The 17,575-nt window shown below is 28.1% G+C and overlaps 1 protein-coding gene across 1 annotated transcript in view; it reads right to left on the minus strand.

The window, feature by feature from the left end:
• Nucleotides 1–3,748: 3,748 nt before the first annotated feature.
• LOC111632193 (protein KIAA0100-like) overlaps nucleotides 3,749–17,575 on the minus strand; it is a 102,112-nt gene continuing 88,285 nt past the window's right edge. The window contains exons 36-43 of the mRNA XM_023376568.1: nucleotides 17,296–17,546; nucleotides 14,285–14,402; nucleotides 10,541–10,651; nucleotides 10,271–10,475; nucleotides 8,322–8,440; nucleotides 5,395–5,607; nucleotides 5,220–5,324; nucleotides 3,749–4,632 (exon numbers count right to left, since the gene is read on the minus strand). Of these exons, the coding sequence (XP_023232336.1) occupies nucleotides 4,579–4,632; nucleotides 5,220–5,324; nucleotides 5,395–5,607; nucleotides 8,322–8,440; nucleotides 10,271–10,475; nucleotides 10,541–10,651; nucleotides 14,285–14,402; nucleotides 17,296–17,546 (1,176 nt within the window). The 3' untranslated portion in view covers nucleotides 3,749–4,578. The remainder of the gene's footprint in view (nucleotides 4,633–5,219; nucleotides 5,325–5,394; nucleotides 5,608–8,321; nucleotides 8,441–10,270; nucleotides 10,476–10,540; nucleotides 10,652–14,284; nucleotides 14,403–17,295; nucleotides 17,547–17,575) is intronic.

The following is a 17,575-nucleotide window of genomic DNA, read 5'->3' on the forward strand; positions in this document are numbered from 1 at the left end:
CTTTGACTGCATTAAATTAATATATTTACATAAAATAAGATAAAAAGTTAATAGTAGGTAACTGAATAAGCACAAAATAATATTTAGAACTTTCTTTTATATAAACAAAAGTACTTTAGCTGCTATATATAAGTGTCTTCAGTCAAATTATTTAAACATCTTTTGACTTTTCAAATATAGCCCTGTAATACACAGTATGTTTTTATAAAGCGCATTCCAGACACGTTATGTTATACTTGTATTCCTCAGTCACTCTATCGTGAAAAAATTCATTACCTTTGTCAGCGGTGAGGAAAAAGATTATTCCAGAATTGACCTTATACTAATAATTAACAATAAAAACTAAATGATAAGATTGTTGGTCATTCCTGCATTAAACTGTCGCCTAAAGCACAAAAAAATGACAGGACGTTGTGTCTTTTTTCTTTTCTTAGGCCTATATTTACTTTTTATATAAAATACGATTAGAAAGGCTTCGTATATCTTACCTGCTAAACTAAACTAACGTACGTTTTGAATCCTAATGGTGGTAAGGGATAGTGACCGAGTTAAAGCTGTTGTATTCCTTACCATTGTTTCAGAAGATAATTAATTGCGTTCACTTTGCCAAGTGACTATCTATTAATATTTCTTTTTGTCTTATATTTTGATTAATCGTCTTAATAATTATTTTTAATTTGCTGTAAATTAAAAACTGTAGTCTGATAAGTCCTTAAAATTTACAGCAAATTAAAAGTAGTTATTAAGAAGATTAATTATTCGAATATGCAAAGTGATCCATGATCCAAAAAGACGGTTTCGAATAATTACGGTGGTACCTCAGGATACGAACGCCCCAGCATACGAAATTTTCAGGATACGACACGAAATTCGAACATATTTTTGCTCCACGATACGAACAAAAACTCACCATACGACGTTATATTAGTTAGCAACTCCATTTTTTATTCACTTCTGTTCGTCGGTCTCGGTCGGTGTTGTTTGCTTCGTCGTGGAAGGATCTGGCTCGATAAAGGAAATCTCGAGGTATTATCAGAAAGTGACTGATTTTATTGAAAAGAAATATCCCGAAAAGGTTCACACTGGCCGTATTGCTGCTTGGAGTAATGACATTTGCCTAAGTCATTTTAGAAACATTTTAAAATTTAGGCAAAGCCTTTGGATAGATATTTTACCAAGCGACCTCTATCCAGTGAAAGCGCTGGTGGAAGTGAAGGAAAGAAAGCAAAAAGCAGTGAATAAAAATTTTAAAATATATATATAAAACAACATTATTTTTTTAAAATATTTTCTAAGTTATTTTTAAGTTATTGTTACATTATGTTATGTACGTTAAGTTTTAGTATCATTTCCCTTTTCCCTCTCTACCGCCACCAGTTTACACCTCCACCGTCGTCTATCCTCAAAGGTAAAGACTGGTAAAGGTAAAGCGCTAATAAAACTATATTTTTTTAAATCAATTGTTATTCTATTATGGTTATTTATACATTTACAACTACAAAACGCATTTTTCAGTGTTTTCCTTACTATAGTTATTATTATTATTTTTTTTAATGTACAACTTAGCTTTAATTTGTGTGTGTTTTTCGTGTTGGAACGAATTATTTGGTTTTACGTGTAATCGTATGGGGGAAAATGATTCACCTTACGACATTTTCATGATACGATCTGAGTTTCGAAACGGATTAATTTCGTATCCTGAGGTACCACTATATTTGATGGTGGTTTATTTTGATACTTTTTAGATATATTGTTGTATATTTTGCTATAGATTATGCCGAAATTGATGAAATTTATTCCAAATAATCCAAAATCACTTCCATTTATTTTTGGTTAGCATATTTTTTTAAAATTCTAGTCAATGGATCTGGCCCAAAATACACAACATCCAAAAAGACGCAGGTGAGGGAACGTAAACGCGTTTGTTTGGCATTCTTTTAAACATTTATGCCACTTTAGTGTAATTTATGATTGCAAACAATGGGAATGGGGTTATCGAGCCTCAAACGTTAACATTAAGTGACGTTTATCACACGTGTTTCGAGTGTTACGTAGACTAGTTTATATATAACTGTACGGGTATTAATATAGTTTAATACTGCTTTATTTCTAAAATTTTGATTATTTTTTGGATTGAATTAAAGTGCAAAGGACATTTCTATCAAACACAAAATCCGTTGAAACAACCGAATTTTTGAAGGAGGATCTAATGACGTATAGTACCGTATACTGCACACAATTCTTCTATTGTGCCTTTAATCGAGGTATAAAGAGCCTTTAAAAAACAGAATATAAATGATCCATTTAAATCTCTCTTGTTAGATTCCTTACTTTTACTAACAATAAGGCGTTTTTCACGGAATTCTCATTAATATATATATAAACTAAACAATGATAAATATTTGATTATTATTATTATTTTTTAAACAGGTAACACGTATTTCTTCAAAGGCAAGCATTTTTGGAAGTTCAACAACAAAAAAATGCGCATTCATCGAGGATGGCCCAAACTCATATCTAGTTTCTGGTTCAGATGTTCGGCAAAAATCCAAAAATACCCGGTACCGGTATCTATCAAGGTTTTAAAACACACAGAAAAGTGTTGCGGTCACTCCTTTTCCACCAACTGGAAACTGATCTTGGCTCTGATCCTCGCTCACGTTTATCTTTTACATAAAATTACATAGTCAATTAATTATTTAAATATAATTTATAAAGAACAATTACCACTACCGCCAGACCTTATATCCCACACGAAGGGGTTAAGTCGATTTAATTTTCTGTTTTAATAAAACATTTATATAGGCTACATTGAATTGAAAGTTTTAGTAAAAAGGCTCTCCTTTGACTGCATTAAATTAATATATTTACATAAAATAAGATAAAAAGTTAATAGTAGGTAACTGAATAAGCACAAAATAATATTTAGAACTTTCTTTTATATAAACAAAAGTACTTTAGCTGCTATATATAAGTGTCTTCAGTCAAATTATTTAAACATCTTTTGACTTTTCAAATATAGCCCTGTAATACGCAGTATGTTTTTATAAAGCGCATTCCAGACACGTTATGTTATACTTGTATTCCTCAGTCACTCTATCGTGAAAAAATTCATTACCTTTGTCAGCGGTGAGGAAAAAGATTATTCCAGAATTGACCTTATACTAATAATTAACAATAAAAACTAAATGATAAGATTGTTGGTCATTCCTGCATTAAACTGTCGCCTAAAGCACANTGATTTTTTTTTGTATTTTTTAAAAAATAAAAATTTTTTAACTTGCTTGTTAAAATGCAGAAGGATTTCTTTAAGTCTTCGTCCTCTTAGAATTCGATTTAAAGGATTTTATTGATATTTTTTTTTTTATTGATGCATATCACCAGGAAATCTTCCGGTCTGACCGACAAACACTTTACCAACGAACCGTAAACAAAACTATGGACTTTAATGTTTACTTTGTAACACATACTTTTGCTTAATTATATATTTTATGTCTTGTTTATGGTGTTTAGAAACAAATTTTACGACTCTAAGATGCTTTCAAATATAAAAAAAACAACATTTTTTTAAAGTTTTTAGACGGGCATTCGATAGCGAAAGCCAAACTAATTCGTGATAAATCTAAATTTGAGCTTAGATTATCTATATTTTTGCAATTAACTATCAAACCGAACCAAAATCGATAATTATTTTCAGAAAACAAAAAAAAGCAAAAGATTAAGTCAAAAATTGAGAGAGAATCGATAATTTCAAAACAAAATAATTAATTTATTTGAAACTTATTTACATTAAAAAGACAATTAACTTCCGAAAATCTCCAATCGACTAAAAAAAACAAAAAGCACGGAATTTTGCAGCGAATCGTATATAAAATTCTAAAATATTTGGAGAAATTTCATTTTAAATATCGGAAAAGACCTGATGACAAATTGATTTTCTTGAAAATTGCAAACTCGTAAGGAAGCGAGAAAATGCTGGAAGATTAACGCGGGCCGACGACTTTTTACAATTATTACAAATCGCGTACAAGAATTTGTAATAAGAAAAGTAAGTTACGCGAGTGCGAAACCGGTCGACAAATTTAAAATAATCACTGTAATTTTTTTTTGCATGTTTAAACACGTTCTCGCGCGTTGATGCATAGAGAACTTCGAATCTTCTGAGTGTTTAAACACGTTCTCGTGTATTATTGCGAAGAGAATTTTACGAAAACCGTAACGAATTTCCAAATTCTCTAAGGTATTATATGTACAGTACATTTAAATTTAATACCAAATAAGTATAGAAAATCTTTGTCGAGCATCTCGTAAAATATATCTATTTACATTATTTCGGATTCGGTTAGAAAAAAATAAAAAATCGAACGCCTGCATGGAAAAATGTCAAATACTACATTGCATCCAAATAGAAACCGACAAATTTAGTAAGGAAGACCCTCAAATAAATTCGAGAAGCCCTATACAATTCGGTAATTCCGATTTTTTTTTTGTTTAGAAATTTCGGAAGAATTTGAAGCATCTTTTGATGAGCTTAGGTATAACGACTGAGGCACTTGAAATAGAAATTTGAATTGGAAATTATTTCTGTAGTTTGGCTAAGAGGCTCTTCTTAGAACTCTTTTCTGTATTGCCCTAATCAAATAAAATAAATTTATTTTAATTAATGATTATATGAAATTTTCTAGATTTTCATAATTTTTTGAGGATTGTCGAAAGTTTCCAAGCCTTAACGAGTAAAAGAAAACCGTGCAACCAACGAAACGAGTCCGTGTATTGAGTGTATATAGGCCTACACTACCAGTATATATCTTATATAATCCACGCGACACGCGAATCCTCAAAAAAGTTCTTAGCCAGAAAGCAATATGGACCGACATTTGTAATCAACTAGTTATTTCGGCCGCTCAAATTTGGAATTTTATGTAATTTAACAAAACGTAGAATTTCAGCGATTAAAAATATTTGTATTAGAAACTAGTCTTATTTAAACTATTTTAATATCCATCGCAAATCTGCTAAAAGTAACCTAATACTATCAAAATCACCTATAATTACAATGGTATTTGGTTCCTACAACCTGCGAGAAGAGATTATAAAGACACTTCCCTACTTTATGCAATCGAGGATTCCTGTTATTTTAAGGTTACACACGCGAATAAGTAATAAAATATATAAATTATTCGCGACGACTTGCAAATTACACAGTAAATATAACTTACGATAACTTTGGGACCAAATAATAATCTGACTTTGTCTTCCTCTTGAGGTTGGCTGGTCTCGTCGGTTCCGGGTCGCGAAGGTTTCAACAATTTCTGTTTAATGGCCTGAAAAAAATAAAAATTAAAAAAAATCCAATCGAAAAAAACAAGTTTTTTAAGGGACAATCCGTTTTACTTGAGAAACCAAAACGCGTTTGGTGGCATTCTTCATTTCCATCAACAGATCCAACCAAGTCCAAGTGCAATCGTGATACTCCAAAGTGGGAAGTACTAGACCGCATTCGTGAAGATCTTCGATATTCTTCTCTTTTTCGCCTTTGTAACTGATTTTGATAGGCACTTCTGGAATTTTGATGTAGAGAAAAGTGTGGTTCTTCTCGGCTCGTTCCTTTGATGTGATTAAAATAATAATAATAATCAGTTTTTAAAACGACCACTAAATCTTGATTTTAAACAATATTTAAATTAATTAACACATAGTCTTTGGATAAACGAAGTGCAAAAGGACAAGTAATATCCAAAACAACGACCTTATTCCTTGTACTTTATATATTAGATAAATAATGCATCTGTAATTTGTTTTGTTTTAAATATAGACAATTTCTTATCTGACTAGACAAAGATCAGCCTTGTAATATATACATATTTTATGTTAAATGTGGGTATGAAATAATTAGAAATTCTTACATTGAACAAGAAAGGGGCTATTGAACTTCTACTAATTCATTGCAGAAGAAATTCATAAACAGATTAACAGACATTCAAGAAAATGATAATCTTCTAAGGATTGTCAAAAAAAGCATCAAGTAAAATTAAAACATTTCAAAACAGTAGATGGTGACAGGAAATGGAGATTAGGGCATTGTACAATTCAAAAACCAATAATTTATTTAAATTTTAAATAAATTATCGATTACTGGGTGTATTATGCATCAAAATAAGCCAGTTGGAATGCTGGCTCCATATAACAGATAAAAATTAGGTATGGCCTAAGTGTAAGCATTCTAACAGAAAGAATGAAAAGAGATGTTTGAAAAGGCTTGGATGAGAATGTGGAAAGAATATTACTATAAACAGATAATTGTGAGCAGCAAAAGGAAAGACACAAGAAAAGATGGAGGGTTCAGAGTAAAAATAACTTGGAAAGATCTGGTATAAAGATAAACAGAAGAAAATTGTGAAAAGATAGAAAAGGACAGAAGATTTTGACCAGTTCAACCAAGTAAGATGTTAGAATAAGAGGAAATTAATAATAGATATTTTTATATTAAGCTATAAAAAAAGGAGGATAGTATGTAAAGTCTTCTTTAGTGCCTAAAAAATAAATAAAGAAAAATCGCACAGCTTTGCTTGGAAAGAAAGTAATAAATCCTGAAGAAAAACTAATTGAGAGTCTCCAATTTCAAGCAATTGACAAGAATAAAATATAAGCAAAAAAGAAGTTATATATAGAACCTGTCTATATAAAAAAACAATACATAGTGAGAAAGAGATACTAGAAAAAAAAACCTATAATGATGAGAGATGTTATATATTTGACAATCATGATGATAAACAGAAATAATTGCATTGGTTACAGTTAGTGTTATCATCTTATTAAAGAAATATGAGAGAGAAAAATTACTTGATTTGTAGAATTAGTATATGTGGTTATCTGAACTATTTCAATGGATTATCTCAGACAGATTTACATCATTATTATAAATTAATCCTTTTCTGAAACCTAAAAACAGGTAAGAGATAGCAAACACAAGAAAATTCCATAGATCAATTAATAATTTCATTCAAATGTATTGATTAACAAACCAAATTTCTTAGTTTATTTTGGAACAATTTAGGTAACAATAATTTTCCTATATTTTCAACAGCTTCATATTTGGTTTGTTGTCTAAAATTTTTCAATAAAAGACAAATTATGAAGCTTAATTAAGTTCTTACTAAATTCTAAATAAAATAAATTCAATTTCTGTTTACAGAATACACTTTTAATATTTTATTTTTATACGGAAAAAAATAAACAGAGTTCTCTACTTGTTTTATAGTTCATATATTTTGATTCAGTTTCAATTTATTTTACTACAAAATGTCAAAGAATAATCAGCATAAATGTTTACGGACGTGCGTTTATTTGAATTTATTTTAAAAATTTCAAATAAAATTTGTTTTCCTTTTTTATAAATAAATTTTATTTTTTATTCCCATCTCTGCATTTTAATAACTTTTTAAAACAAAATTGTATGATACTGTTGTATTGTAATATTTGATTTTATTGATTAGATATATAATAAAACCAGAGAAGTAATTTTTTAAATTCATTAACCATACTAAAATTAAGTTTTTCCTCTTTAGTAACATAAGGACACTGTTAAAATTAATTTTAAATTCATAACTAATAAAACAACATGAAAATATGGGATGCTACTATTGATGGTTGTCGGACGACCAAAGCTGCCAGCCTACTACATAGAGAGCCCCAGCTTAGGTTAGAGTCAAATCATCAAAAAGTTTGAGAGAGAGCTTGGCCTGGATACATCAGATCAAATCTCTTGCCAAATAGCTGCTTAGCAGCCAAACCTATCTTGGGCATGAAAAATTACCTCAGTGTTTACGAGCAGAAAACAAATATTAATATATTCAAATAAATCCTATACAAGTCAATTGGATGAGAATTGCTGGACATTTAACTTAATGTTTGAAGTCCGTTCAGTCAATGACTCACTATTATTATAACAAAATACAAACTAATTAAGTCATACACTTAATTTTATTTTTCAGATAATTTCATTATTAGTTTAAATATCAAATAATTTTTAAAAATTAGTGAAATTTAGTAAATAGACATGTTAAAATAATTTTCAATAAAATTTATAAAATATCCTTACTTTAAAAACTATATTATATCATAAAATAAAGCATCTGTTAAGTTACTTTTGATTATATACATATATAAGTTTAGTATTTAATTTGTGGTTTGCATTTTTTTGATTCTGCAAAATGTTATAATTTTACTATTAGTTTATTATAAATAAATGATGGAACAATTTCAATTATTCACAAATTAAAAATAAATAATTTTGTTATTTGAAAATATTTATATTTTACCTTCATTTTTTCTATGTCGTCTCTGCTATTGGCGGATGTGCTGGGCTGTTTATGACTCATGGGACGCTTCTTGGATCTGGTCAATGTTCCTTCCTGTTCGTCATCGCCATGATGATCCTCTAAACAATTAAACATTATTATTTACTAAACTTGACAAAAAATTTCATTACAATAACAATAAATAATTACTAAAAATGCACATAACTAGAAAGACCATTTTAATTAAGATTATAAAATATTTAAGATTTCCAAAATCAATTTATAAATACAAACCTGGTTCGCAAAAAATTCATTCATAAAAAAATATCACCTTTTTGAAAATCCTTGGAATGAAAGTGGTTATTGAATATTAAATCTCTAAACTAAATTAAGTATATTTTATTAAAATATTTTCTATTTTACATGACAGATTTGCAATAAATGGAGAATACCTATTGGAATTATTCAAAAATATAAAAAGTTAATAAAATTAAATTACATTGATACATTGTCTGCATTTTTTTCCATCAATATATATATCTTCAATGTACAGAAACCATTCCGGATGATTACCTTACAATTAATTACAAAGAATATTTATAAATAAATTTTTACATATTTAATTGCAAATTTAAATATCACAAATATTGTTCTTTACAAATATTGAAGTTGTATGACAAACTTTTAATTTATAAGAAAACTGTTGAAAATTTCAAGATAATGAATATAGCAGGAAGAAATAGAAATATCTTTCAAACAATAAGATAAATCTATTTTAAATTAATACCCTCAAACTAATTACCAATAGAAAGTTTACAAAGATATAACTAATTTTACAATATTGAAAATAATTTAATTTCTGATTAGTTAATGACATCTATATTACTTTTTCTAACATCTTATATTCTTTAAAACTTATTTAAAAAAAAAAAAAANATTTTTTGAATAAAATCAATTATAATACTATAAATTTAGTTAACTTAATAAAGCAAACAATATATCTTTAACAGTCAATAACAGTGTTACTCACTGTTATTTGGAAATTCAGTTTGGGAAAATGCATTCCCAACTCAGTTAACAGACAATTTTCAGAAATAAAAAGATGTAAGAGAAATTCTGTTATGTCTAAAGCATTTTATACCTGAAGATAGCCCATTAACTAGGCCAAAAACATTTGCATTTCTCCAAACTGTTATCCACTGTTAAAGATATATTGTTTGCTGTATCAGCATAAACATCGATAATCATTTTTATCTTAAATAATAGATTCATTTTATACATTTGCATTTCATAAATGTCTCGCATATTCAGTCATCTAAATTATCTTGATGTAAATGTTATAACTCTGTATGCAAAAAATATATAATTTCATCAGCATAATTATTATAATTGCAAAAATATTATTGGGATACTGACCATGTTATAAGGTTGTGGATCTACTTTAATTCCTTTCAATGCTTCTGTTGAAAGATCCCTCTTCATAATTTTTGCTTTCATGTAGCTGTCAAACAAATTAAATATGACATCCCTATTATGTTTGGTCCAAGCTCCCTTTAATCCATGAACAACTAATCTATGAGTGGGAATATCATCCTAAAACAGTAATATATATTTACTCTTTGTAAGTAGGAAAATAAATATATAAAACTTTTATCTTTTCACCAGATTTTGATGTCATAAACATACAATATGTACCCAATAAAAATGCTTTTTGTATATTCAATGTGTAGATACTGTACAATAAAGATTAAAATTTTTAATAAAATATTGCACTAACCTAATGCTGTAAAATTATAATTGCTTGAATATTATTCCTATAATTACTTTGTGATATTTAAGAATAAATATCACATAGAAAACTATACTCATTTCCATCATTAGTAGTGTTGAGTACTTATTAAAAAAAATACATAACAATTGTCTTTTCTTTATAAATTTAGTAGTACTATTAATTTATTAATTTGACTAACCTGTATTACGACCAGGAAAGAAGAATTTTAACATGGTGGTGACAAAAGCATATGTCAATCCAATTGTTATTGGAATCACATTCAGTTCTAAATGTTCTTTAACTGGTATACCACCCACTGGAGCTCTTTCTCTACAGAAGATCCTTAAAGCTCTTTGCCTGTCTAATGGAATATTAGGTTGAAGTTCGGTTGGTTGAAGGACAATCTATTAAAATACACGATAATAAATTTCAAAATATTGTGAAAGAACAATTTTTATAAAGGACATACCTTATAGTGTGAATTTGGTAATAAATTAGTCATTTTAACATAACCCAGCTCCAGTAAATGTTCTACGGAATCATCACTTTTTGTAACTTTAGAATATCTGTAAGTCCAAATATATATATATATTTTTTTTAAATAAAATTCATAAATTTCGTGTCATCACTTTGTTAAGTCCTCATTATTCTTACCCGATAAAAATGTCTAGATCGTTTCAACCATCCAAGACACTACAGTTCTCTCGAGCAAAACTTATGCTTATAACTAAAGAATATATCAAAAGAATGAGTAGCAATTAAACAATCATCATTCTGTTTTTATCAGAAAATGAAAAATAAAAGTTTGTGTATTTGCATTAGATTAAAATTAGTTATGTAATATAAGTATATTTGTATATCTTATCATTTTAATAATATTGATTTCAATCTATGCTAGACTAGTATCTATCATAGAGAGCTTCACTACAACATAAAACTGAATTTTAGATCAATATTTCTGTTCCAATTTAAAACTACAAAGACAATTACTGATATTCTGTGCTATTCTGTTAGTTGATGTTTCTATTTTGGCAACTAAAATTTGAGTTACAGTAGATACACAATTTCAAATCAAGTAAAACATTATATAATTTTAATGTATTATCTATATTAAATGCTTACCCTCAGATAGTCAACTGTTTAAATTTTCCACAAAAGAATGTTTTTGTCATGTTTTAGGACTGCTTAATAAACATAAGTCACTGTTCCAACTGAATTTGAACATTTTTTGATGAATCAAACAATATTTCAAACAACACATTTTTGAACTTCTATATCATTTTTGGTGGATTAATGATAATTCAAACTATCCATTTCGGTTCTAATTTGATAAAATCAAACCCCATGTATGTGCAGTATTAACAATACTTCCCCATTCAGCCAAAAGTATTAATTTTCCCACTTATATTACACTGACTCCTTCATTCTTCCATTCGAGTATAGCCTCCCAATTTCTTATTTCTAGCACTCCTATCCATCTGGTGTCCAGTGTTTTGGAGTGTGCATTAATTGCTTAGATGATGCATTAATGATGCTCCAGAATTCTTATATTCTTAATTGTTTGAACCATCAATAATGTTCAAATTCAGTTGAAATGTTTGTGAAGTGACTTATGTTTGTGAAGAAGCTGAAGCTGTCCTAAAACAGGACAAAAAACTTTCCTTCTTGAGAAAATTTAAACATTTGGCTACTTAAAAGCAAGCATTTAATACAAATAGTACTATCAAACCAAAAACACAAGATAATAATTGTTAATTTTAATATTTTTGGTATTACTTTAAACAAAATATATAATGTAGAAAGATGAAGATCTGAAAATCTTAATATAAATGAAAAATGGGCAAGAAAGTTAAAGTTTCACATTTGAGAATTTGATATTTTTGAGAGAATTAACTGTGGTAAGAAATACTATTATATAATAATTGTATAATCTTAGCTTTAATATACTAATGCTGTAAGCAAAGAACATTTTCTTACCAAAAAAGTTTGGTAGTACAGATTTATTAACAGTACTTTTATCAAATTATTTAAATAAAACAAAATTTTTAAATTAAATCTAATCTGAAGATATTCAATAATACAGGTGAAAACATTTATTAATTTTTGAATTTTTCTAAGTAATTTAAGAAATATCTTAGATAACCCTATAAATATACAAACTGCATATAATAATGCGTTATTTGTTTAATTTCTTTCTGTTTTTGAATTTTCCTCTGAATAATTTTTTGAATAAAATCAATTATAATACTATAAATTTAGTTAACTTAATAAAGCAAACAATATATCTTTAACAGTCAATAACAGTGTTACTCACTGTTATTTGGAAATTCAGTTTGGGAAAATGCATTCCCAACTCAGTTAACAGACAATTTTCAGAAATAAAAAGATGTAAGAGAAATTCTGTTATGTCTAAAGCATTTTATACCTGAAGATAGCCCATTAACTAGGCCAAAAACATTTGCATTTCTCCAAACTGTTATCCACTGTTAAAGATATATTGTNTACCCCTACTTACCCACTGCTCATAACACATCCTAACAGTTCTATCAGAACGGTTCAGATGGCGGCCAATCCGGCAGTATGACCATCTTCCTCTCAATCCAACAATGCGACCTCTCTTAAACTCACTTAACTGAGTGTAAGGCTGTCGAATGCGTCGTAGAGGCATGTCTGTCACTCAATGAAGTCAAAACCATGAATAAAAGTGCAGAACATATGCACAAGTCGTCACAGCGTGCACCTTTATACCAGGCAGCGGAAACATTTTTTCCCCTCTGGTGGCGATATAACATAAGAACCTACTCTCAAAAGCTAATCATTTACATATCTAGCTAAGATGATGCAACATATCAATTTTTATTCAGATCTAACAAGTCCTTCATGGTGCGTTATTTTTTTTGTCGTCCAGTGTATTTGCAGTTTTTTCTTTTAATTATAATTGACTCTTTCCATCTTAGCTTATAAGTAATCCTGCAATGGTAACTTGTGGAAGTCTAAAACAAGAAAAGCTTGAATGACAAAACTAAAAACAAAGAATTGTTTCTATGTATGTATAGCAAAAGATATTACTTCTTTCCCTCCAGGTAAAAAGTCTAGAAAAATCTGTCTATTCTACATTGATAAAGCATTAATAAAAGAAAATCTTCTAGGGGAGGAAAAAACTTTGGTAACCACCAAGTAACTTATAAACTCAGAGGATATAAAAGCATCCAACTTTCCCTTCCCAGGCATTTGGTAAGCCACTCTTCTAGCCCTACAACTAGTCAGTTAGCTGGCCGGCCAGTTAATGAACAATAAGAAAATCATGTCAACTAATTTGTTTTTCCCTTGTATGTAACAGGACTTGTATACGGTTGAACATAATATATTGTAGAAATAAAAATTCAAGCATATGTGTATAGTTATTTATGCATGACTATATGAATATTTTAAAATAATATATTTCTTGGTTGAGATAAAACCAAGGAATGTAATCTTTCCAATTAATGAATATATTATTTCAAATAAATAATCCAATATAATGCTTTTGTTATTGTTTAATATTCATATCTCAAATTCTTTAATTAAACATCTTATATCTGTTTTCACATGTAATCACATTCAGCTTGTCAATAAAATAATATCTGTTCTAGTGGAAAAATAATTAAAATTCTTAATGTTTTTGGACTTACCAATTCATTTTCAGAGGAAATTCAAAGAATTCATAAATAAGTGAAATTATAAATTAATAAATTATTATAATTATAAATGACTCGACTGACCAGATAACATGGATAGCTGTTTATTAAACACAAATTAAACACTTGTATATCTCTCTGGTTCCCTGGAGCAACAATATGGCTGTCCTTTTTGCACTACAACCCTTTCAACCCATGTTGCCACCTCAACACATACACAGTGAAATTTAATGTTTAATTACAATTTTAATCTCAACATATATTACAATAAGCTTGTCACAATCAATAAACTTAATGCATATATCTGCAAAGGTGATGAATGTGTTCTAGTGTTTTAAAAAAATAATTACTGGCTTCTAGTCATAATTTAGTTATTATTATAGACTAAATAAATATGTAATTGAATAAATTCTAAATATAACAACATATATTAAAATTAATAAAACCTTAATCAATTTTATTTTATTATTATTGTTTTGTATATAATTTTCAGTACATAAGTTGAGTTTTATCTACGTTCAATGTTTTTAAATTACCTCTCTCTCTAACTGTTCGAGTTCTTGTATAAGATCTTCTCTGTCAGGATTATCATTCAATGCTCTGTGAATGATGTAAGCTTCTCTTTCTAACTGACGTACATTAAACACATGCAACCTATTTTGAATGTTAAAGTATTTATAAAATATATTTTATTAATGTAAAATTATTTTAATTAATTCAAATAAACTTTTAACAAGAATCTATCAAATAGTAAAAACCATTTTTTTTTCAAAATAAAGCAATTATTTCTGTAAACAATTAAGTTAAAATAAAATTAAAACATTTATTTGGAGAGAAAATATATTAAAAATAATTTTAAAATTTGAAAAGCGTCAATAAAATTGTTAATTATTTTAAATTCTTGTCAATTTTTCAAAATTACTGTATAAACTTTTTTCAATGAGCAAAGTGAATTTTGTGTATTGTTATAAGAGTTTCTGTGTTTTCTATTTTACCTTGAATACTTAATGTGAGAACAAATTAAGAATTGTTTCTTTGTTGTTTCTTGTTTCTTTTTATGAATTAAAAATTAAATAAAAATGCATTATACAACTGCACTGTCTTGTCTGACTTGCAAAGTATAGTATGAAGTTTTATGGTAAATAAAACTTCACAATTTTTGAACATACTGTACATAGTATAAAAATTAAATTCAAGTTAAATTTAAACTGAAATTTAGTTGATATTTAATCTGCTATTGATTTAAAATTCTAGCATATGCAGCATGTTCCAAAAACTTACTACTTTTTCGACTAAATGACTGTAGTGATACGCGACTATGTATTATTATTATATATATATTTTTATTGGGTTCCTTTTTGTATGTATCAAGTTTTCTTAATTTGTATGATGTCGCGTGTATTTTTGTGTTATGATGTCATCTCTTAGGTACCATGGGAAAAGTCTTCCGATTGGTCCAAGGTGGGACACATGGTAAAGTGGACTTCCAGCGAGCGGGAAGTATAAAAATGTGTGAACTCCCACAATTCGGTATTCTGGTTTGCGCATCTGTCGAGGATAGTATGAAGGTTCAAGGCCAGGTCGAGAGAATAGGAGTGAGAAAGGAAGACCATTCAAGCTCGAGTCCAATCCGTTTCCATCTTAAGGAAATTTAGAAATAACAATGAGGGGACGTACGTTTTGTCATGTAATTTACATCCAGGTTTTGTACATAACTATTAGTTTTAAGTTAACAATACTTATATATAGTGTAAACTTGAGTGATGGGAATTCTATATCGTGTAAACATGAGTAGTAGGAATCACGGTTATCGTACGAGTAAAATAAACTTTTTTTTTTGTTATTTTCGTGCATGTGTTTGGTCATTGAGTCCTTAATATATATCTATACATATATATATATATATATATATGTATAAATATATATTTAAAGTTTGGCATCAGGCTTTGAAAAACATCTTTTAGAATAGCAAAAGATTTCATTTTCAATAAATGCCTCAAATTCATCCAAAGTCTGAGTCAGTTTAATAGACTATACTTAACATATCTCCATAAAAAAGAAGTTTTAAATATGGAGAATATGCAAGTCCGTCAATTCTCTTCTATAATTCTTTCCATAATGTAAAAACTGAAAGCAGATATATTAAACATGTCATGGCATTCAAACATCAGAAATGCTAATATCATTTTTGTTGGCCTTACTGGCTAATATGATTGTTTGCCTGCAATAACTGATTCAATTTGGTAAATAGATTTTGGGTAACCTCCTTGTACTATTACTTTTAAAACAGATAAGTTTATTTTCATGGCAATGTTTGAGTTTGTTTATTCATTAATATATTTTGAATATACCAATATAACTGTATGTTTTAATATATAAAAAAACATAGCACTAAAGGAAGAACTCTGTTATATACTGCAGCATATAACAGGGTTCCTCCTTTAGTGCTATGTTTTTATTGCATATATTAACAATGTTTAACAGGTATACATTCCAAGGCTTATGCCAATGATATTAAATTAATTAATACCCCTAGTAACCCTATCTATTTGCAAGCAGATTTTAATACCCTAGTTGGATTCTTGGGGGAACCCCAAACCTTGTCATCAATGCACATAAAACAGTCATTATACTCTTTTCTTTGTATCAAAATTTTCATACTTTAGACTTTATTGAAAACTGTTGTCTTTCATACATTCAGTTGATCTCTGATTTGGGAATAATTTTTTATTCTAAACTCACTTTTCATATTAAAAAAGTTATTAAGAGGCTGGCAATTTGTTACAGCATGTTTTGGTGGTTTTTTTCAAGCAAACTTCTTTTAAGCCAGTTTTACACACTATTTTTTTGGTAATTTTCTGTCCTTAATCAATTACTGCCTCCTGGTTTGATCTTTGTTGCTCCATACCCATTAAACTAAGTAAAAAATACCTTAATAAGGTTTTTTACTTTTTAATAAGCTTGTTAATCCACATTACATTAATTCTGCCAATGTGGCTTGGTGTAGATTGGGGTTTCCTGATTTATACAATCACATAAAATCTGATTGAAATATGCTATCTTTAATTTTTTTAATGGTCTTTTATCTTCTGAAAGTGTTGGCCTTCATATTTCTGATCATAATACACATAATCCTGCTATTCCATTGAAAAGTGTTGATTAAATATAATTCAGCACTTTTTCTTTACTCACTGATTTTTCATCTTTTATTATATTGCAAATATATATTATTTTATTTTATTAATTTAGTATATTGTATATATATTATTTTTGTTTTTACTATGTTATATTGTATTCTTATATATTTTATTACATAATTTTATTTTTTATTTTTATCTTGTGCTTTTCAATGTTGTTATTTTGTATATTTTATATATGCTCTCATTATTTTATTGCATTTTATGTGTTTTTTTTTGTTGCTTTTTGTTTTAATTTCCTTAAATGAAAACAAAAAGCAACAATAAAAACAGTTTGTTATTACAAATGGTTCCTTTTTGTTCATTGGCTATTACCTGTATTAATTAAAACTAAATAAATGAAAACTTACCTTACTTGATTCTGTAATTGCAAAATTGGAGCCTTAAGATCATCTATTGAACGTAATTCCAACTGAAACCTCATTCGTTGCAGCTTTTCACTGGCTTCTTTTTTACGTGGCTCGACATATAATAATAAATTATTTACAAGGTCAAGCAGCATGGCATATTGAAGAGAATTTGTGCACATGTCTAAATCATGATGTGTCAGAGTAAAAGAGTCTACTGCATTCTCTCGTACCCAGAGATCATTATCTTCAGGCTATAAAAATATATCATTACTATTTAAAA

This window comes from Centruroides sculpturatus, unplaced genomic scaffold, assembly GCF_000671375.1.
Source record: "Centruroides sculpturatus isolate CEXI.00-Female unplaced genomic scaffold, Cexi_2.0 scaffold704, whole genome shotgun sequence".
In the NCBI taxonomy this organism is placed as follows: Eukaryota; Metazoa; Arthropoda; class Arachnida; order Scorpiones; family Buthidae; genus Centruroides; species Centruroides sculpturatus.